The sequence below is a fragment of the Elephas maximus genome, chromosome 1 (genome assembly GCF_024166365.1).
Source record: "Elephas maximus indicus isolate mEleMax1 chromosome 1, mEleMax1 primary haplotype, whole genome shotgun sequence".
Classification (NCBI taxonomy): domain Eukaryota; kingdom Metazoa; phylum Chordata; class Mammalia; order Proboscidea; family Elephantidae; genus Elephas; species Elephas maximus.
In genome coordinates this window covers 96,445,193-96,466,060 of record NC_064819.1, presented here as the reverse complement: position 1 = coordinate 96,466,060, position 20,868 = coordinate 96,445,193, and the positions used below count along the sequence as shown (strand labels likewise).

Here is a 20,868-nt window from a genome sequence, read left to right as displayed (position 1 = left end):
AAATATACACAATAAAACATCTACCAATTCAACAATTTCTACACGTGTAACTCAGTGACTTTAATTATAATTCTTCATGTAGAACCCAATATTCTACCACTCTTAGAAGCACTCTACCCAGACCACCCCTAGCTCCTTGGCCCATACCAAAAAACCAAACCCCTTGCCATCAAGTCAATTCTGACTCATAGCAATCCTAAAGGACAGAGGAGAACTGCCACATAGAGTTTCCAAGGAGCACCTGGTGGATTCGAACTGTGACCTTTTGGTTAGCAGCCATAGCTCTTAACCACCATGCCACCAGGGTTTCCCACAGTAGCCCGTTTTGTTGGTTCCTTGTGTGTCCTTTGTTGTTTCTTTATGATTTCAGTAGTATATACAGCAGGGTCCTTCCTTAGGGAGACTCTGCCTCCCTTTCATTTCAAGGGGTTCTGGATGTGTGAACTGGCTCAAATTTGGAATCTGGAAATTGATCAAGGGATGGCGACTCTTTCTGTCAAACTTCTGTTCACTAGACTTAGTAGACCTTTTCCGCGTACACAGACCAAGTAAGACTTTAGGAGGCCATCTACCTATTTCAGTTCTAGGGGTACCATGATCAACTAAACCAGTTATAAGTAAGTAGATTCTAACACATGGTGACTGTGCTCCATAGCGTTTTCCATGGCTGATTTTTCAGAAGTAGATCCCCAGGTCTTTCTTCCAAGGCACCTTTGGATGGACTCAAACTGCCAACCTTTGGGTTAGCAGCTAAGCATGTTAACCACTTATACTACCCTCCTCCTTCCTACATTCCTCTTCCCCTTTCCTTGATAATCTGCAGGCCTCCCTCCTGTCTGGTACCATGATCACTTAGCCAGAGCCAGAGATCTCTGGAGTCAGACTGTTTAGAATACCGCTTTGGCTCCGCTGCCCACTGCAGTCAACATGACCACCTTTTCTTTGGCAATTAAGTGCTGCCGCTTGGCCCCTGCTGCCCCAGGATCCACCATGCCCACTGAATTTGGAAATTCCTATTCAGTGGTACAGTTCCCACTATAATCCTGACCCACAGAAACTGTAAGATAATATACATATGTTGTTTTAAGCTGCAAAACTTTGGGAAAATTTGTTACACAGCACAGATAACGAATACACTTGTGTCTCCTCCTGCTATTTCTCAAGGCAGCACAAGCAAATTTGAATACATGTATGTTCTGATTTCTCCCTTCCCTACACAAAAGCGGGACAGGAGTTCACCTGCAGGGAGGTGCTGTTCTCAGAGAATGGAGAGCTGAAGAAGGCGTTGATGGTGTCCAGCACGACGGTCAGCACATACTTCTCCAGGGTGGGGTCAGACATGCGCTTCTCCCGCTTACTGCAGACCTGATGTAGGAGTGGGAGAAGCCTGGGTGAACCAACACACAGGTCCCCTCTGCTCCCACCTTCCTGGGAGTTTGTCCAAGCCCACACAGCCCACCTCTAGGCCCACGCCCCACAGGGACTGACCCGAGCCATGTCCAAAATGAAGCTCTCAAAGAGGGTCCAGATGTGGTTGCTGGTGTAAATCTCCTTCATCTCCACCTCTGTGTCCACATAGCAGTGGTTCACAAAGTTCACGTAGGCCATTTTCACCTGGGCAGCCAGGGCGGGAGGCCAGGGTCACGAGCCCTGTCACACACTCTGGCACCCCCTCACCTCACCACACCCTCCCCTGGCCTCCCCCTTGCTCCACTGTCCCACGTCCCCACCACGCTCTCCCTGCACCTCCCTCTTCCTGTCCCAACACAGCAGGACAGAATGGATGTCCTGCTTGGTTCTCCTGCTTCGTCCTCCCGCTGCAGCCTTCTGCTGCCCTCCAGCAACCTCTCCCAGTGGGTCTGCATGAGGACACACACACACAGGCCCCACCTCAGTGATGCAGTCCTCATGTGTCACCACAGACACCACGTCCTCCAGGGGCAGCAGGGAGGTGCACTTGATTTCAGTGTAGACGTTCTTGCCCTCGGCACAGGCGGCCAGCAGGTCTACCAGGGAGATGTGGTACATGAGAGGGCTGTGGTCCTCCACGCCATCACGGGCTGCCTTCATCATGTCCAGCAGGTGGGTCAGTGAGGCCTTGTCATTGTAGAACACGACCACATCGTCACCTGCATTGGTCAGCTGTGGGAAAGGGGGACATGTCAGGCACTCTCAGCCCACCACGCTGTGGACCCCCACCCCTCTCCTACATTTAACAGGGAAGCAGCCCTTGTCCAACACCCAGGGAAATGCTCCCCCATCTAGAATTTTTGGGTTCCCTGGCCCTTAGGGGCCTAGGCTGATATCTCAGACCCTCTGCCATCAGAGACACTGGTCCCTCAACCCAGAAAGTGCCCCCTTCTCACCTCTGGAAAGAAGTCCCATTGGGGCTCATCTCAGAGGTGCCCTTCTCCAGGAAGCCCTTTCTAATCCCACTCCACCCGGCTCACCCCCTTCCTCCCCTGTGGATTTAAACCCAGCTGTGATTTAAACCCTCATGGAGCATATGGCATCCTTCTCATGCTAGCAATCAGATTATTCACAGTAATACAATAATAACAAGTAATAATTAACACTGCACAGCATTCCCAGTACATGGTGTCTCGTCTATTATGTCCCTGGTCTGACTTCAGTGCCTGCACCCTTCCTCCCCCGACACTGTAAGATGCTCAAGGACAGAGATGTCTGCTCGAGATTTAGACTCAGCCCTTCATCTTTCACACCTTAGTTAGCAAATGTTTACTGAATACCTACTATGTGCTGGACACTAGGGCTCAAGTGATGAACACAAAGGACGTGGCCCCCACCTGCTTAAGCCTGAGCCAGTTGCTTACACTCAAATGACTTCCTCCAAGCATACATACTTCTTGGCACATAGTAGGTGCTTCAGGAATTTTAAATAAATGATACAGGAATGAGTACTTGAGTTCTTTAAGGCCTGTTGTTTGAATTCTTCTAGGCATCCTGCCTAAGTTCTACTGCGTCCCTGCTTGTGTTGGGCCTGTAGCCTGAGTTCTACTAGGCCTGGGAGCCTTAGTTCTCCCTCTGTGGCCTGTACGTTGAGATTCCCCCCCCACAGTCCGCCGCCTGAGTTCTCCTTTTGTGACCCACTGTCTGAGTTCTCTGTGACACACTGAGTTCTTCCTCTGTGGCCCGCCCCCTGAATTCCCCAGGCACCCAGTTCCCCATGCAGCCAGCGCCCCCTTTGGCCGCACCCTCACCTCAGTCATGATCATGTCCTGGCACTTCTTGACGTACTTGCCCTCGGCCTTGATGATGGTGTGCAAGAAGTCCAGGTACTGCACATGGCGGCCATGCGTGGCCAGCAGGTGCACGAAGTGCTGCAACACGGGCTCGCCGATCTCAGAGCACAGCTGGTAGTTGTTCAAGAAGATGTGCTGCATGGTCTCTGCCTCCAGGAGCTGTGGGCAGGCAGGCGGGGCATCAGAAAGGGCTCCTGACCCTTCCCCGCAAGGTGCCCTCACCCTGCATCCTCACCCCCGGTGTGAGGAAGAGGTGCAGGTGCTTGTGCAGCAGGGCCTGGTTGCCGGGGTTCCCCGCGCAGAACTTCTGCAGGAACTGGTGTGTGTAGCGCAGGATCTCCATCATCTTGGCATCGCCCTGGGCACAGAGAGGATGGACGGGAGAAGGTGCTGGGCTGGACACAGGGAGGAAGGCCAGGCCGAGTCTGGGTCCGAGCTCAGACTAGGTGTGGGGCTGGGTCAGGGATTGGGATTTGGACCACAAAGAAGCCAGGTTTAAGGTGAAGGCTGGGCCTCCAGGTTAGGAGTTGAGGGTCAGAGGTGGAGATGAGGCTGGCTGAGACCTGATGAAGCGGGAGTGGAGGGGCAAAGGTAAGAAGTCAGGGTGAGGTAGAAGTTGGGACAGGTCAGGGTCCGGAGTCAGGGTGAGGTTTAGGACATGTCAAGATCAAGGTCATTCAAGGTGCGGGGTTCAGAGTCAAAGGTTGAGATGAGGCTAAGATTAGAGTCAGGGTCCAAGGTGGGTCTGGGGACAGGTCAGGGGAAGAGGTCAGGGTGAGGCTGGGGTAAGAAATCCAAGTCAGGGGTCAGGACAGAATGAGGCCAGAGTTGATGTCATGGGTCAAGGAGAGGCTGGGGTCAGATTAGGGTCAATGTGGGTCAAAATGGTAAGGGGATTGAGGGTCAAAGTTTGAGATGAGCTGGGATTTTCAGGGTTAGGTTGGAGTGTGTGGGGCAAAAATTGGGGTCAGGGTAAAGAATCAGGGTGAGGCTAGGGTCAAATCAAGGTCAAAGCGGATCAGGATGCAGGGTAGAGGGTCAAAGCTTGAGATGATGCTAAGACTGAGTTCAAAGGTAAGGTATATCTAGGGACGGTTCTAAGCACTTCACCTGATCGCTCATTTAAGCCTTACAACTGAATTAAGTAGGTAGGTGACGCAGTGGTTAAGAGCTATGGCTGCTACTTGAAAAGCTCAGCCATTCGAATCCACCAGCCACTCCCTGGAAACCCCATGGGGCAATTCTACTCTGTCCTATAGGGTTTCTGTGAATCAGAATAGGCTCAACAGCAATGGGTTTTTTTATTATCGGTACCCTTGGAGCCCTGGTGGTGCAGTGGTTAAGAGCTCAGCTGCTAACTAAAAGGTCAGCAGTTCAAACCTACCAGCTGCTCCTTGGAAACCCTATGGGGCAGTTCTACTCTGTCCTATAGGGTCACTATGAGTCGGAATCAACTCGACAGCAATAGGTTTAATTTTTGGATTTGGGGCGGGGACTGTCAGGGTAAATGGTCAAGGTGAGGCTGTGTTAGGTTGTACTAGAGGTTTAGTGTGCAATTTGGGTCAGGTCAAAGTTTAGGGACTGGCCTGGGAGGTCAGAGGTCAGAACACAGAGGTCAGGATAACGATGGCCCTTGGCAGTACCTTGTCATAGGGGATCTGCAGCAGGTCCAGCATGACCTTGTGGGCATCCATGTTCTTGAGCAACCGCTGCTGCTTCTTCCTCATCTGCTCCCCAACGCCACACATCTTATTCAGCCGCTCCAGGATCTGGAGGGGAGAGGGGTGAACCCGGAGCCCCTTCCCTCCTCCTCAAGCTTCCTGTAAGCCGGGCCCACCCCCCAGGGCTGCTCAGAGTGTCCTGCCCACCACAGCCAAGTCCCAGCTCACACTGGAGACAGGAAGCCGAAAAGGAGACCAGGGCCACTGAATCACAGCATCGCAACCAGCCAGAGAAGCGCTTAAAAACCCAAACCCACCCATGGGAATAAATACAGCAATATGACTATGAAATGGAATTTCGTTAAATCCCTGCAGTTTGAAAATAATCCCATCTGGCCATCGGCAGCCTTGTTTCTAGCACACAGGAAAAGCTGGACGATGCTATTTTGAGGGCCAGTGGCCCACAGAGGGGGAGGGGGAGGGGGAGGGGGAGGCGGAGGCAGAGGAGGAGGAGTCGGGCCAGCTGCAGCCTTGGGGCTTGTGGGCTGCAGACCCCGCCCTTGAGTGCCCTCGCCACTTACGCCCTTGACGATCTGGTAGTTCTCACTGCTCTTCTCCCCATGTGGGTGTAGAAAGCCCTCCTCATCCGTGGGCCGCTAGGGGCAAAGTGACGGCCCAGGGTTAGCCAGGCCCAGCCCTCACAGGGCGTCCCGCCCCACCTCCCTACAACCCTGCTCACCTCCTTCTTGTCTTTGGCGGCGCCTGCCTCTACCTCCTCGCCCTTTCCGCTGCCCTTTTTGTCCACCCATAGCTCCGACTTCTCAACCATAGTCCGCAGCCGGTCCAGCTCTGACTTGATTACCTTGTAGTTCTCCACATCCTGGGCCGAGATCAGCAGCTGTACCTGAAGGTCAAGGATAGGGCTGACTAGTAAGACCTAGGTCCAGTGCCACTTAGACGACTTCCCTCTTCCAGGTCTCGCTCCTGGTATCTCCCCACCACCACCTGCACCTCTCCACCAAGCCAAAAATCCTACTCAGTGTTTACAATCCTGCCACAAGCCCACCTCCTCCAGAAACCCTCCGTGACAGGCCTACGCACTCCCTGCCCTGAGCTGACACACCACCTGGCTTCAGTTCCTCGCTGACTCATGTCACACACTACTGCTATAGCCTGTCACTTGCTCACTCGGACCCCAAATGGAGCAGGGCGAAGCATATTGGCATCACTGAATGCTAGCTAAAGAGGGACCTGAACCCTGAAGACCCGGGCCGGAGTCTGGATCTTACTTTACTGGCTCTGGGTCAGTGGGCAAGGAAAAAAGGCTCCCTGTGCCTCAGTTTCACCCATCTGCAAATAGGGAATGAGAGTAGTAACCATGTAGTCAGGGCAGTTGCAATAACTCCATGATATAAGCACAGCGTTCAGTGCCTGGTACACAGTAAGCACTCATTAAATGCCAGTCTAGTCCCGGTTAATGTAGATCTTACACAGGGAGCTGTCCAGGCCACATGACTTCACAATAACAACAACCAGTCACCCTCAGTGAGGGCTACGTGCCAGGCATGATTCAAAGCCCTTCACAGACATGTATTTAACATAGTTGGCAAACTGTAAAGTGCTATTCACATCATAAGAAGTTGTAGACTATGCCAGGAGGTACTGAGCCAGGATGGCAGGAGACAAAGGTGGCCAAGACTTGGTCCTCACCTTTAATGAGCTTAAAATAAAAAGAAGTTGCATGTCAGCTGCACCTCATGGCAAACCCATGTGTGTCAGAGTAGAACTGTATTCCATAGGGTTTATATAGCTGGTTTTTTGGAAGCAGGACCACGTTTTTCTTCCAAGGTGCCCCTGGGTGGACTTGAACCTCCAACCTTTTGGTTAGCATTTGAGCGTGTTACATTTGCACCATGCAGAGACTTCTTAAGGAGCTTTTCTGACTCATGGCAGCCCCAGGTGTTACAGAGTAAAACTGCTCTGTAGGGATTTCTTGGCTGTACTCTTAATGAGAGCAGACTGCTAGACCTTTTCCTCTATGGTCCCACAGCCGATCACGAATTGCTTGTGCCACCCTAGAGTGCATCTCAAGTCCCCCCCGAGCTTACTCCCAGTGTCTAGCAAAAACCTAATGGAGATCCAAGCAGGGGGTCAGGGTGCTCAGGTGGGAGGGCAGGGCAGTGGTACCTGCTTGAAGGTGTGCATGGCCTCCTGGCGCTGGCTGAAGTGTTTGAAGAGCAGCTGCAGGGCGCCCGAGACCAGCGGTGCGTAGTCGTGCATGGTGAGGTGGATAAGCACACGCAGGAACATGCGGCCGCCCTCGTCATCCACCTCCAGCATGCTGCTTGTCTTTCTGTGGGTGGGCACGGGGCAGGGGTGTGGAGCGTGGGTGGCATGCTCCCTGCTGCCCGAGGGGGGCACGGGCCCCTGGCCCTGCCACCCATTCAGCAGATGCATCGCCCAGTATAATCTTTATTCAAAACACTGACTTTTTCCCTAGTATTACATCTTTTTAAAAAATTATATAAGACTAAATGGACAACAACTATCCTAAAGCCTAGATGAGAAGGTCGGGGCAGAGAGTGTTAGTCAATGAGAGTGAAACCACTAGAAAAGAAATAACAAAAATGTCAACACAATGTGAAGACTGTAACCAGTGTCTCTGATTTTTGTGTCTAGAAACTGCTGAATGGCAGTGGATTTTGCTATGTATATTTTCACCCAAAATAAAATAGAATATTCACATCAAAAGAGAAAACATTAACGTTTTCTCCCCAGCTTGTGAAAAAACCACTGCCCTGAGCCCCCACCCCAGTAATCCGCATGTCCCCTGGGATCCCACAAGGCAACCCTTGATTAAATAGCCGAAGCAGGGGCTCTTAACACGGGGCCCACAGGCCTCAAGGGGATTCAAGGATAGAAGTCAGGTCCACGAACAGAGATGGGAAAATGACATCTTTATGTTTACCAGCCTCCACCAACCATGAGGAAGGCAAGAAGCAAGCTGCAGTGCAGGGTATGAGTGGCACCTGTGACTCTGTCGCCAACAGAAAGCAACCACAGATGTTTGCCCATCACCTTAGAGTTGTTACAGAAATCGTGAAATCGCACTTACTCTCATCACAACTTCAAGTCAGTACTAATCAGACCCACCGCTGCAGCTTGTTATCAAATGCCTTGATAAAGAGGCGCGAGTGTAACTGTCACTTCAAATTTGTTTTATTCAGTATTTTGGTAACTATATTTCAACGTCATTGGTTTACTTTGTAACTGTATGTACTTTATTTTATGAATTTAAAAACCTGATTTTGAAAGGGGGTCCATAGGCTCCACCAGACGCCAAGGGTGCGACACAGAAATGGTTAAGAGGCCCACCTCCAGAGAAGCCCCTCCTTGCCACAGCCCCAGCCATCCCAGATGTTCATTACTCTGGCCAGCACTCCTGGGGAGGGTCATCCTCTGTAGAGAGGAGCCTGCATAGCTCCCACATCTCCTTCCTGCTGTGAGCTTGGGGGAAGTACTTCCAGCTACCTGACCCAAGTCCTGCTGCATAAACATAGGCACAACTGCCCTGGAGGGAGGCACGGGACTGACTAGGAGGACACCGGGACCCAAGTGACCCCTACATCACCAGGGTTGGGCAGAAACGGGGAGCAGAACGCAGGGAGAATCCCAGCCACAGAGGTCTTTGAGGGCAATGACAGAGGAGGGAGGGGCTATCTCCCAACCTGAGGAAACCCAAATCATCCCAAGCAGGGGTCTCTAGCCTGTGTCAGCAACACCCACACAAACCCCCACCTCAACCCTGGCCTCACCCCACTCCAAACATGGCTTCCGCCTGCTCCCCAATGCGATCCAGGTTCATGTTGGCGGCTGTGGGGAGCAAGAGGGGACAGATGGAAGCAAGTGGTAGCTCCAAGCCCAGGAAGAATCGGGGGCACAGGGGTAAGAGAACAGGGAGAAGCCTAACCCACCTCTTGCCCTGCACTGGTCACGGTACAGCCCTTTTGCCTGTCCCTCCAAACCTCTCCCCACACTACCTCTGCCTCCCTCTTCCCAGGGGTGGAAGTGCAGAGCTTCCCAGACGGAAGCAAACACGGCAGGGACCAGACAGTCCCAGCTGCCCTGCAGGGCAGTGCCAGGACGAGCAGGGCTCCAGCTGGGGGTCAGAAGACTAGGATCTTTCCGGTCTGGCTCAGCCTGACTGGTTGTGTTACCTTGGGCAAATCCCTGCCCTCTGTGGACCTCGGTTTCCTCATTTAGGAAATGGAGGAAATGATCCCTTCTCTCCCCTACCCCTTACTGGGGCAATTAAATAAGACAGTGGAGAGAAAGACCTGTGCAGACTGGAAAAAAGAGGCAAGGCTGGGAGCCTACCCAAGGTGCCCCCAGGCTCCAACCTACTGCTGAGTATCCCTGGGCAAGTCTCAAAGCCTCTCTGGGTCCCTCTGGAGCACGAAGGGGGCTGTGGAGGGGTGAGGGAGGGATGGAGGCTCACTGGTGGAGTCGAAGGCAGGGGCCGTGCCGTCAGCTCCACTGTCCTGCATGGGGAACACCTCTACAAACTCCTTCTTGAAGACAGACAGCAGGTAGGAGATGCGGTAATCCAGGCGGACGTTGAGGATGAACTGGAGGGTGGGAAGAGGACAGACAAGGACATTCTGAGGTCAGGGCACCATTCCTGCTTATGGAGGACAAGCAAGCACCCCAGATGACCTCTGGCCACTCTTGAGGCAGGGACTCAGCACAGATGTTCAGGATGCTCAGGGACATCACAACCAACTGAGACCTCTCTTCCCAGGAAGGTTCAGGGCATCCTCTCCCCAGCTCCTGCCCCAGTGGCGGGGTTAGTACCTCCCCTCAGAATAAGGTAGGCAACCCCTGCAGCCCACTCAGAACCTCATTCCCAGGCTGGACGTTGACAGCAAAAGGAACTAAGCTCCCCAGGTCAAAGGCCACCCTTGCCCTCCTACCCGCTCTGCCAAACAGACCCCAGAGTTCCCAGGGAGTGGGGGAAACCGAGGACTGTGAGTGGAGCCAGAGAGCAGCCACTGTGGGGTGGCAGGTAAAGACACAGGGTTTGCAGACACCCTTGAATGGCGTCATCCTCACAGGCACAGAGACTCTGGCCATACCCAGGACTGAGACCCTCCAGAATGAGTCAGAAGCCCCCTCTTCCAGCTCCCTCAACTAGGCCCTGCCAGAGGGGGTCCCCCATGGAGGTCACTCACATCATCTGGTGGCCCCAGGGCAAAAGCAATGGTCCTTAACCCTCCCCTACAAGCCCCTTCCCCAAGTGTTGCAGGAGGGTCTCAGACAACACCCAGAACAGGAATGACTATGTCCACCTTGCCGGGAAATGGGCCCTGAAATGTCTAGCTCTGCTTTGAAATCTCTGTGTAGCCTGGCAAAGTCCCCAACCCAACCCTCTTTACTTTGCTCATTTGTAAAATGAGAGGATTAAGCGCAACTTCAGTGCGCATTGGAATCACTACACAGATTGAGAGCCCCGCCCACGGGGTTTCTGATTCAGCCGGTCCAGGGTGGAGCTCGAGAACACGTTCCCAGGTGATGTTGCTAGTCCGGGGACCACACTTTCAGAACCACTGAGCTAGACATTTATCATAGTGGAACAATACTGCAATGTGACAGGGGTTCACCTGCCCCCCGCATCCCTTACCCCATTACCTACCCCCATTCCCAAAACCTCCCACCCCAGTCCCAGCCCAGCCACCTGCAGGATTTCCAGGGTCTTCAGCTTGGTCTCCATCACCACAATGTCCTCATTCTCCTCAAACTTGCTTCGATCCAGGGGCTCAGCAGCACCGGCGCCAGGGGGCAAGTTGGGGGCGCCAAAGACAGACTGCTTGCGGCTCAGCACCATGGTGGACATCATGTGCCCCACGCCCTGGATGGACCGCCGCACATTCTTGCCTGTGGAGCAGGGAGCAGAAGGGGGTTACAGAGGCGGCACAGGAGGGGTCTGCTCTGACAGGGTGGCAGAGTGCTCACACTGTCTCTCACTGTCAGCTGCAGGGCAAAACCATGCTAAGGAAGGGGCAGGGTGGGGTGTGATGGTTCACTTTTGTGTGGCCTTTCTAGCCATGGTCTTGTAACTCCCACCCAAGTGATTGGGCGGGATCCTGTAATAAGGTAAATGCGGCCCACAAAAGGGGTTGGTCAGTTTTGCCACCCCCCTTGGCTTGAAAAGAGCAACCCCAGAGGCAGGAAAAGGAAAAGAGCCCACCACCACCAAGGAAGGAGAGACTGGCAAGAGAGACTCGCAGGAGAGACCTGTAGGAGACGGTGCAGTGGGCTTCCCAGCCCACAGAGCAAGAAAGCTGAGCGCCTTTGGACAGAGACTGAGGGCCAGGGAGAGGCGTGCCTGTGAGAACGGTTGGGAAGAGTCTGTCCTGGTGGAAGAACTATCCTTGAGTGCTTCTGAGCCTGAGTTATAACCTGTTCCTTCCCTAATAAACGCCATAATCATAAGTATGGTCTGTGAGTTCTGTGTGGCCACTGCAATGAATTATCAAACCCAGCAGAGAAGTAGAGAGAGCCATGGGAGGGAAGGTTGATATCAGAATTGGTAAAGATGGCGAAGAGAGAAAGCATGTCTGATTGCCACCTCATAGGAAATAGCCTTGGGCTGTTGATCTTGATTTTTCTTCCTCCTTGTGAAGTTAGAGAAGGTCAGACACTGCCCCCATGCCATTTCTACACATGGCAAATCCAGGAAGGCTTCCTGGGGGAGGTGAGCTTTGAGCCAAATCCAGGAAAAGAATGGAGGGCTCAGGCAAAGATGAGTTGTGTGGGAAGATCAGTGAGAATTCCCATATGGGAAGCCATGAGAGCAGCTACAGAGCATGGGGGGCTGAAAGCACACTGTAGGGGAGGCTAAAATCCAGGCGCCATTCTTTATGTGCTTTTGTTTAGATGAGTTTATGCAGCCCCATGAGTGTCCCTGAGGCAGGACTGTGGCTCAACCCTCAGACAAGCTGTGCCTCCCTTCCTCCTCCATGATGACGATGACAGGGCTGACTCTCCTCTCACACTGTGGCTCCATGAAGGCAGGATCTGTGTCTCCCCTCCTCCCTCCTTATCTCCCCCGAGTCAGCCTGTGCTGGAAGGCAACTCTCACAGACCCTGGGTCTCCACCGCTTCTGGGCAGGGGCTCCTTCTAGTGCAGTCCGGGCTGGAGGGGGTAGGACCCAAGACGCCCCCTTGCAGCAGAGCCAGGAGGCCAGCTGCACAAGGTATTGATCAGAAAGGATTTCCGGCGCTAGGAGGTGACCGAGTAAGGCTGGGGGTGGGTGGCCGCGCCCGGCCTCACCGCCCGAGTCGTCGTAGGCCTGCAGCATGGATGGTGGACCCTGCACGCAGTCAATGATGCCCAGCAGTGTGCGTGTCAGCCGCAGCAGCTCGCTGAAACTGTAGAAGCCGAAGTAGATGAGATTGTGCGCCAGGCTGACCACCTGCGGGAAGGGGGCGGGGCTCGGTGAGGGTGGGGCGGGGCCTCGGGAGGGACGGGCCAGGGCAGGATAGACCAGGGCCAGGGGCCAGGGCAGGGGAAGGCAGGGCTGGGGAGGGGCATAATGAGGGTGGGGCTTCCGGGAGGGTGGCTCTTTGGGAAAGGCAGGGTCTCTGGGAGGGCAGGGCTGCTCGGACACAAGAGTCCAGGGTCCCAGAAAAGGGCAGCCTAACTGAGGAAAGGAGGCCTGTGCCCAGCCCTTCGAGGTAAGTTGCTCTGAGGGAACAGGGCAGAAATGCAGGAAAGAGTGGGGGCCAGATGGGTACTTGAAAGGTCTGACTCCTGCCAGGAGTCTGAGACCTGACCCTGGGCTAATGGCCTGAGGGGATGACAGGGAGGGGGCCCTCTCTCAGACACCTCAGCCATCTATGTGGACCCTGTGCTGGCTGGGGCTATGAGGGAAGTGGGGTCATGGGTGCAGATCGAGGCTCAGTGAAGGGCCGAGGCAAAATCCCACTGACCCCCAAGCCCCGGGGCGCTCCCCCAGCCCACCTCAAAGGTGAGCTTGTTCTTCTCCTCATTGGCAAAGGGCACAGCCTCGCTGACCACGTTGTTGAGGTAGTCCTCCACAAACTCCATGGTGTTGGCAAACTTGTTCTTCTTGTCATCTCGGGAGGCGTTGAGGTTGGAATCATAGCTGGGGGCGAAGGCAGTGATGCATGAAGGTCCTTGTGATCCTCCCACCCCAGCCTCTGCCCTGGCCATACCCCCACCCGCCCGACTCCCACCCATCTCACTCCTTGATGGTGATGGCCGTTGGGATCTCAGTCCAGAGGCGGGCGAACTTGACGGGTGTGACCAGCTCCTGGGGGTCACGGTCCACATGCACATGCAGCATCAGGTGGCAGAAGGAGGCACGCAGGTCAAAGGGCAGCATCTCGTCTGCCATGCACAAGAAGATCAGGTCAACACCCAGCTGCTGGGAGATCTCATCAATGGCCAGGTACTGCCGGTCCAGGCACATGCGGGCAAAGAGCTTCAGCTGGTACCTGTGGGACAGGAAGACAGTGAGAACACTAGCAGAGGGGCTGCTACAGCTTGTCTGGGTTTGCTGAGGGCTGGGTGGAGTGCCCACTATAACAAGAGGGACTCAACTCTGAGGAAGAGAAGGAAGAGGAAAAGCAGTCTGCTGAGAAGGAAGAAGTCTGGGTGGTACAAGTAGTTTGCGATTGGCTGCTAAACTAAAAGTTGGCAGTTCAAACCCACCCACCAGCTCTGCAGAAGAAAAGCCTGGTGATCTAATTCTGTAAAGAAAAACCCTATGGAGCAGTTCTACTCTGTAACACACGGGGTCACCATGAGTTGGAAAACACTTGATGGCAATGGGTTTGGGTTTTGATATTTTGCTCAGGAGGAAAGACGCTTTGCTGGCTCAGCCAGGGCAGGTCTATATGGAGCTGACTGGAAAGAGGGATGGCTGAGAGATGAGAGATACCTGAGAGAAAGGCTAAAGGAAGGGGAGAAGAGTGAGGAGGGGGGAAGAGCCAGCCTGGTGCAGGGAGGGTGAGGGCAAGACAGGGAGAGCAGGGGAAGTCAGGCAGCTGGTGCAGGTGTGAGATTCTAGTGAAAGAGATGTAAACATGAGGAATGCAAGAAGTTTTGCTCTGAACCATGTAATGCCCTTAGTTTAGCCACTGCGTCAGAGACCTGAATTACCTACCACAGACTGTAAAGCCAGATGCCCTGGGTTTAAATCATGGCTCCAACACTTAAGGCTGTCCTACGTTGGTCAAGTTCCTTTGCTTCTCTGTGCCTCTGTTTCCCCACCTTTACACTGAGGGTACTGATAACGAAGCCCATGGCCATAAAGTCTATTCCAACTCATAGTGACCCTACAGGACAGAATAGAACTGTCCCATAGGGTTCTAGGGAGCAGCTATAGAGTTTTCAAGGAGTGCCTGGTGGATTTGAACTGCTGACCTCTTGGTTAGCAGCCATAGCACTTAATCACTACGCCACCAGGGTTTCCGAGGGTGCTGATGGAAGGAAGGAAGGTGCTGATAGTACCCACTTAATACAGTTGTTATGAGGCTTAAATGAGTGATCAGGTGAACTGCTTAGAACAGTGGCTGGTATATAATAAGAATTTAGTAAGTGTTATCTAATATTATTATTTAAAAAAAAAAAAAAAACACATATGTTGGGAGACAGATTTGGGTTTCCTCTAAACCTGGTTACTGTGCTAAGCCTGGCCCCAAGGCCACCCAGTGATATTTGGGTTACATAGTCACCCTTCACTTATCTTCCCCAGGATAAAGGAGTGAAGGCAGGAGCCCCATGTAAAACTGGTACACCTCATACCTGGCAAGAATTGGATGAAGGCCTGCCGAGATGGCTCACAGGGCACAGAAAGCAACAGAAGGGGGAGAAGGAGCAAGTAAGCACCTGTAGTAGCTGAGAACATTCTCGTCATGGGCATTGCCTGCCCGCGCCTCCTGGGCCAGCTGCCTCACACTCTTCTCATGGTGCTCATTATTCTTGTCAGTCCAAGTGAGCCACACTTCCTCCTCTGAGTACTCGATGCTCAGGTACTCATGGGACTGTGCCATCTCCTTCACTGGCCGAAGCCTGTGGACCAACATCCCATCACATGGAGCCAGGAGCAGGGCCAGGACACCACTCTCAGGCGCCTTCCCGGAGCAGGCTCAGCCCCATGGCCTAGTCCTCCCTGAGCTTATGAGAGCCAGCTCAGGCCTCTGCACTGCCCTCCATGGGTACCTTAACCATCTTGGGATCCCACCCAGACCACAAACTTCTTGAGGCCAGGCTCCTAAGCCCTGGGCAGAGAGCCAAGCGCACAGCAGGCACTGGGAGTGTATGTGCAGAGAACAAGGGTACCACCTCTAGCCTGAACCCCTACATAAGGCCCAAGCTCTAAGGCCACTGAGGAGCTGGGTGGGTGGAGCCCTGGGTGTGAGGTGCTGGGCTGTGGCTCACTCAGTCTGGATGAGAATGTCACTGTTCTTGGGGTCCAGCACACACTTGCAGATGAGCTCCTGTGTGACGGGAATGGCAATGTGGTTGGACACACACAGGTCAGAGAGGTAGTCTAGGAACCTGGGGTGGTAAAAGCAAGGATGGGAGGGGTCAGAGTCTGGCCATAGTGGGGATGAAAACTCCCTTCACCCAGTTGGTGGCACGTCCTCCCTGGAACCAACTGGCTGCTCCCGCCCCTTCCCCCAGGTGGGATGGACTCATTTCCAGCTGCCCAGGGAGGGACATCATTCTGGGGCAGGGGGAAGGAGAGATGGGGGCCCAAGGGGCCAGGGTAAAGGAGGCACAAGGGCAGGGGTGATATTCAGAATATTCAACAACTGATTCAGTACAGGCCCTGACTTTGGCACCAGGGAAGCATCTTGGGGGGTCTCCTGCTGTATCAGGAGTCAGTCCTCTTGTTGCTGGGTTGGGCCAAGTTTGGAGGGGTCCCAGGGAAGGGCTGAGAAGGCCAGGGGCTCAGGGAGACAGCAGTTTACCAGCAGGTACAGAAGTACTTCAGTATTTTAACAGCCAGCACCAGGACGGGAGGGAGGAGGGAGGAGGGAAAGGTGAGTCGGCCACCTGGGCTCCCGGTTCTTGCGCACGAGGCTGACGAAGGTCTCCACCTCGGTCTTGGTGATGTGCTTCTCCAGAAGTTTGCGGTTGTTGTGCAGAAGGGCAGTGATGGTGTCCTCGGCCAGGATGTCATAGCCGATCTGGGACTGCATCATCCCAAACTGCTTGGCAATGTGTTCCTGGGGGAGACTAGCTGGCGTCACAGGGAGCCATAGCTGGGGCACAGAGGGCCCAGCACTGCTCCAGGACATCACCCCCGAGCCCCGAGACAGGGCCCTGACACAAGCAGCGGGCCCAGACCCTGAAAAGGTGGAGGTCCAGGACAGAAGGCCAGTGCCGAGCAGAAGAGCGGATTATAAAAAAAAAAAAAAAAAAGTTTTTATATTACAGAGTTATTTAGCTCGTGAAAACTCCACAGGGTAGGAACTTGATCTGTCTGGCAGGACTGGCTACCTAATTTGTGGGGCCCAGTGCAAAATGAAATAACAGGACCCTAATTTGAAAATTATTAAGAACTTCAAGATGGCAATAGCAGAATTAAACCAAGCGTGGGGCCCTTCTAAGCACCAGGCCAGGGAGCACCCCATGGAACTGACCCTGCTCTCTGGTTCCCCACTATATCCCCTAAAACTGCACCTGATACACAGTATGTGTGCCTGGGTAAATATTTGCTGGATGAATGGAACAGTGAGTGAGTGAGTAGGTGCGTGCATGATGGGGGCACACGGGCCAGGGAGGGCTCAGGCCCAGGCCAGCAGCAGGCGGCCCACCTGGTTCTTCCGGTAATCCTCCTGGGAATGCCGCAGCACCCGGTAGCAGAGCCGGAACATATGCTGATAAGGGGCATTCTTCTGGTCTGACAGCTCTTCCAGCCGCACGAGGGGGCCATCACCCCCCTTGTCGCGGAACGGGGCCTTCAGAATGCCAAAGATCTGGGGGAGCATGAAGGATGAGAAGGAATCCCACACACCTGCCAGCACCCTTAATAATCCCAGGAACCTGGGCCTCAAACCGGCCCTGGCCCAAAGCCATCCCTGACATTAACCCAGAGTTGATGCCTAAGCTGGGCTACCACCCCATCTCACCCACAATTAGGGCCCTCATTCTGGCCCTAATTCTCCCCAGTCCTGGCCAGAGCCTGCCCCCTGGTCTGCCCCCAGCCCATTCCTCCCCCCGACACGAATTCTAATCCCCTCTCAGATGTAGGCCTTGCTCAGTGTCTGGGGGAAGGGCAGGGGGTCACACAGCTCAGGAGTCTGAAGCTAAAGAAAAGGTAGGCCAAGCTGGTGTGGCCAGAGCTGAGAAACAAGACACAGGCCTGGCCTCGCCATAGAAAAATTTAATACAGTTACAAATTTTTTTAAAGGCAGGGGGTGAGTGGGTGTGGAAAAACTATCCTAGAACAGAGACCAAAGAGACTGAGCAACTGAATGGAATGAGACAACGTTGGTTAGATTCTGGCTCAAAACAAAACAAGCTTTAAAAAGACATGTGGGGGAAGTTCCAAACCAAAAAACCAAACCCACTGCCGTTGAGTCAATTCTGACTTATACCAACCCTACAGGACAGAGTAGAACTGTCCCATAGGACAGTAGAACCGCCGGGAGCGCCTGGCGGATTCGAACTGCCAACCTCTTGGTTAGCAGCCATAGCGCTTAACCACTATGCCACCAGGGTTTCCGTGGGGGAAGTTACGGAGACTTAATATGGACTGGGTATTACTGCTAATTTTCTGAGGTGTGATAATGATATGCCGGTTATACAGGACAGTGTCTTTATTCTTAGGAGATTCAGAGTGAAAAATTTAGGGGTGAAGTTTCATGGTACCCACAACCTATTTTGAAATGCATGGATGGAAAAAAGATAGGAAAAAAGTTACATAAAGCCAAACTGACAAAATGGTAATAAATGTTGAATTCGGGTGGTAGACATACAGTGTTCACTGTACTCTTCTTTCAGTATTTTCTCACTGTTTAAAATGTTTCATAATAAAAATTTGGAAAAAAATAGCTTCAAATTTTTTTAAAGATACAAGTTCTGGACCAGGACATCCTGAGTTCAAATCCTGGCCCTGCTGCTTCCTAGCTGTATGACTGCAGTCAAGTTTCCTCACTGGTAAAATGGGGGTAATAATAGCTTCCCCAGGGTTGTGACAATTAACCCATTGCTTTCGAGTCAATTCCAACTCATAGCAACCCTACAGGACAGAGTAGAACTGCCCCATAGGGTTTCTAAGGCCGTAAATCTTCATGGAAGCAGACTGCCACATCTTTCTCCCTCTGAGTGGCTGGTGGGTTCGAACTGCCGACCTTTCGGTTAACAGACGAGCACTTAAACCCCCGTACTACCAGGGAACCTTTTGTGAGAGGTAAATGAGTCCATACAGGTAAGGCACTTAGGGCAGTGCCTGGCACGTGGTAAGGGCTCAATAAATACTAATTTTTAATAAAGAGGGTGATGAGACAACCACAGAGAGACTGCAGCTCAGCTGGAGACAGGAAAAGGCAAATTCAGATCTTAAAAAAGCACCTTGTTCCTCGGCCACCCGGCCCCTTGCCCAGATTCTGCCACTGCAGGTCCCCGCCCTCTCCATGCCCCATGCACGCATGTGGACACAGGCACCTGTTTGAGGATGTTCTGTTCCCTCATCAGCTTCTGCCGTTCCCGGTTGGGCTTGGTGACCATGATGTCCAGGACATTCTGCCCATTGTTGGGGACATCACTGACAAAGAACACCAGGTCCTCCAGCAGCTGGATGACAAACCTGGGCAAGGAGACACCAAGGATAATGAGTCCAGGAACCTTCCCCAGGACCCACTGAGCACATGCCCCCGGAGGGCAACCAGCCCTTCCCAAAACACAGCTTTCAGTAAGTTACTCACTGGCCCTGTTGCCCCAAGCACAAAGTCATTAGGCTTCAACTGCCCAGCTTTACTCTGGCCTCCTCTCAAAACACACCCCACGTCCCACCCACCCTGGATTCCAAAATGCCCTCACGACAAAGGATCTCAGAATAATCTGGAAAGGAGGAACACAGTACAAGGCCGGATACTTGGTGTGAGGGGGGTCTGCATTCCATCCTGCCTCTGCCACTTACTAGCTGTGCAACTCTGGGCAAGTCTCTTAACCTCTCTGAGGCTCAGTCCCATCATCAGTGAAACAAGGGTAATGATGGATCCCTCACAGAGTTACTTCTGGGAACAGGGAAGCAGGTACCAGCTTTAGGGGCCCACAGTCAGCCAGCATCAGCCAGCGCCCCATAGAGACCAGCCCCCACCTCAACCTAGCCCAGCCCAGCCTCCCCTACCTTCTGTTTTGTGACCCCTTCATTCATGAGTGCAGACCCAGGAGGGTAAGGCCACTCAGACAAGCTCGAGACCCTGCCCCGCAACCCACCTGCGGTCGTTCTGGCTGATGAAGCCCTCATTGAGTTTCTCCACCGCACTGGCCAGCATGGAGCTGGCATCGTTGGCAAAGTCCAGGTCGCGGATCTCAGACACAGGCACTGACACGATGGCAAAGGCCTCCTTGTCCTCCTTGGTGGGGCAGGTGCCCAGCTGCAGGGACAGGGGTCAGCAGGGCAGCCAGGACAGGCTCGGCCCGCCCCACCCACGCCCTGCCCAGCAGCCGCACCATGAGCCTGATGGGCCGTTCCTCCTCGATGTCGATGGGCACATTTGTGCTCTGGATCCACGTGTTGGTGCAGAGGTGCCGCAGACGGACGTACGAGTTCCTGCAGGCAGAGCGGAGGGCAGGGGCTCGGGAGTGCACCCCACAGCTTCACGCCTTCCACCTCACCTGAGGCCCTCACTGGCCGTGGGGAGCCAGAAGCCAGAGAGAGCCACCAAAACAAACACAACACCCAGGCCCTGTTCTAACCACTGTACTTACACAGGCCCACATGCCTAGCTACACCTCCAACCCTCGAAATGCTCCAAAACCCAAAGCCCATTTGTAAACTTGGGACCAAAATTCATTTGGACAAATGAGGCTCTTTTTAGACTCTTTTTCCCTTTTAGCGTCAAGATGCGTACATTGCAAAACAGAAATAGCCTCATCTTTGATGGTGAAATATACAGCGTGCATTCCCTTTCTGAAGTGAAAAACAATCTGAATTCCCAAATGGACCTGGCCCCAAGAGTTTCAGGTAAGGGATTGTGGCCTGTATTGACTCAATTAATTCTCTCAACAGCCCTGTTGATGGGTCCCATAAAACCCACGGCCGTCAAGTCAATTCCGACTCATAGCGACCCTATAGGACAGAGTAGAACTGCCCCGTAGAGTTTCCAAGGAGCACCTGGTGGATTCGAACTGCTGACCTTTTTGTTAGCAGCTGTAGCTCTTAACCACTACACTACCAGGGTTTCCTGTTGATGGATAGACTTGATAATTCCACTTTGTGATGAGGAAGCAGAGGCAGAGTGATCGAGTAATCTGCCTGAGTTCGTTCACACAGGTAGTAAATGCTAAGGCCTAGATTCACCCCCAGGAAGTTTGTAGATGACGGATTCTAGAATCTCAGGGTTGGCTGGCAGGGACCCTAAAGGTCAGGGAGGTCAATCAATGGATCCTGCTGCTGCTGTACTCTGTCATGCAGCTGTGCCTGAATACCCAGACCAAGTAGGATCAATGACCCTTAAGAGAAGGCATTTGATAAAGCAGCAAGCCCAAGGCCCAGCCATGTGCAGAGCCCACTGCCGGGGACACAAGATGTGCTCAGAGATAGCCAGCTGCCCTTAGGTTGCAGAGCTGGACCCCCAAGGAGCTAGACATGCAAGGACCCCAAGGCCAAAGGATCTCAGGAAGACAGAGGAGTGGGGGATGTGGGACAGGATGGTCCAGCCTGGGCACCCTGGTGAGC

General features: G+C 53.4%; 1 protein-coding gene across 2 annotated transcripts in view; it reads right to left on the bottom strand.

Annotated features, from left to right (window-relative positions):
* The window catches only part of ITPR3 (inositol 1,4,5-trisphosphate receptor type 3), an 83,200-nt gene that overhangs the window by 16,245 nt on the left and 46,087 nt on the right, over positions 1–20,868 (bottom strand). For both annotated transcript variants that reach the window (XM_049890308.1, XM_049890317.1), the window contains exons 12-33: positions 19,641–19,740; positions 19,404–19,564; positions 18,630–18,771; positions 16,778–16,939; positions 16,014–16,186; positions 15,393–15,512; positions 14,841–15,023; positions 13,193–13,444; positions 12,948–13,092; positions 12,258–12,399; positions 10,659–10,858; positions 9,423–9,552; positions 8,740–8,797; positions 7,112–7,277; positions 5,664–5,828; positions 5,506–5,580; positions 4,907–5,032; positions 3,499–3,621; positions 3,222–3,422; positions 1,891–2,142; positions 1,489–1,614; positions 1,240–1,365 (exon numbers count right to left, since the gene is read on the bottom strand). In XM_049890308.1, coding sequence (XP_049746265.1) covers positions 1,240–1,365; positions 1,489–1,614; positions 1,891–2,142; positions 3,222–3,422; positions 3,499–3,621; positions 4,907–5,032; positions 5,506–5,580; positions 5,664–5,828; positions 7,112–7,277; positions 8,740–8,797; positions 9,423–9,552; positions 10,659–10,858; positions 12,258–12,399; positions 12,948–13,092; positions 13,193–13,444; positions 14,841–15,023; positions 15,393–15,512; positions 16,014–16,186; positions 16,778–16,939; positions 18,630–18,771; positions 19,404–19,564; positions 19,641–19,740 — 3,328 coding nt within the window. The remainder of the gene's footprint in view (positions 1–1,239; positions 1,366–1,488; positions 1,615–1,890; positions 2,143–3,221; positions 3,423–3,498; positions 3,622–4,906; positions 5,033–5,505; positions 5,581–5,663; positions 5,829–7,111; positions 7,278–8,739; positions 8,798–9,422; positions 9,553–10,658; positions 10,859–12,257; positions 12,400–12,947; positions 13,093–13,192; positions 13,445–14,840; positions 15,024–15,392; positions 15,513–16,013; positions 16,187–16,777; positions 16,940–18,629; positions 18,772–19,403; positions 19,565–19,640; positions 19,741–20,868) is intronic.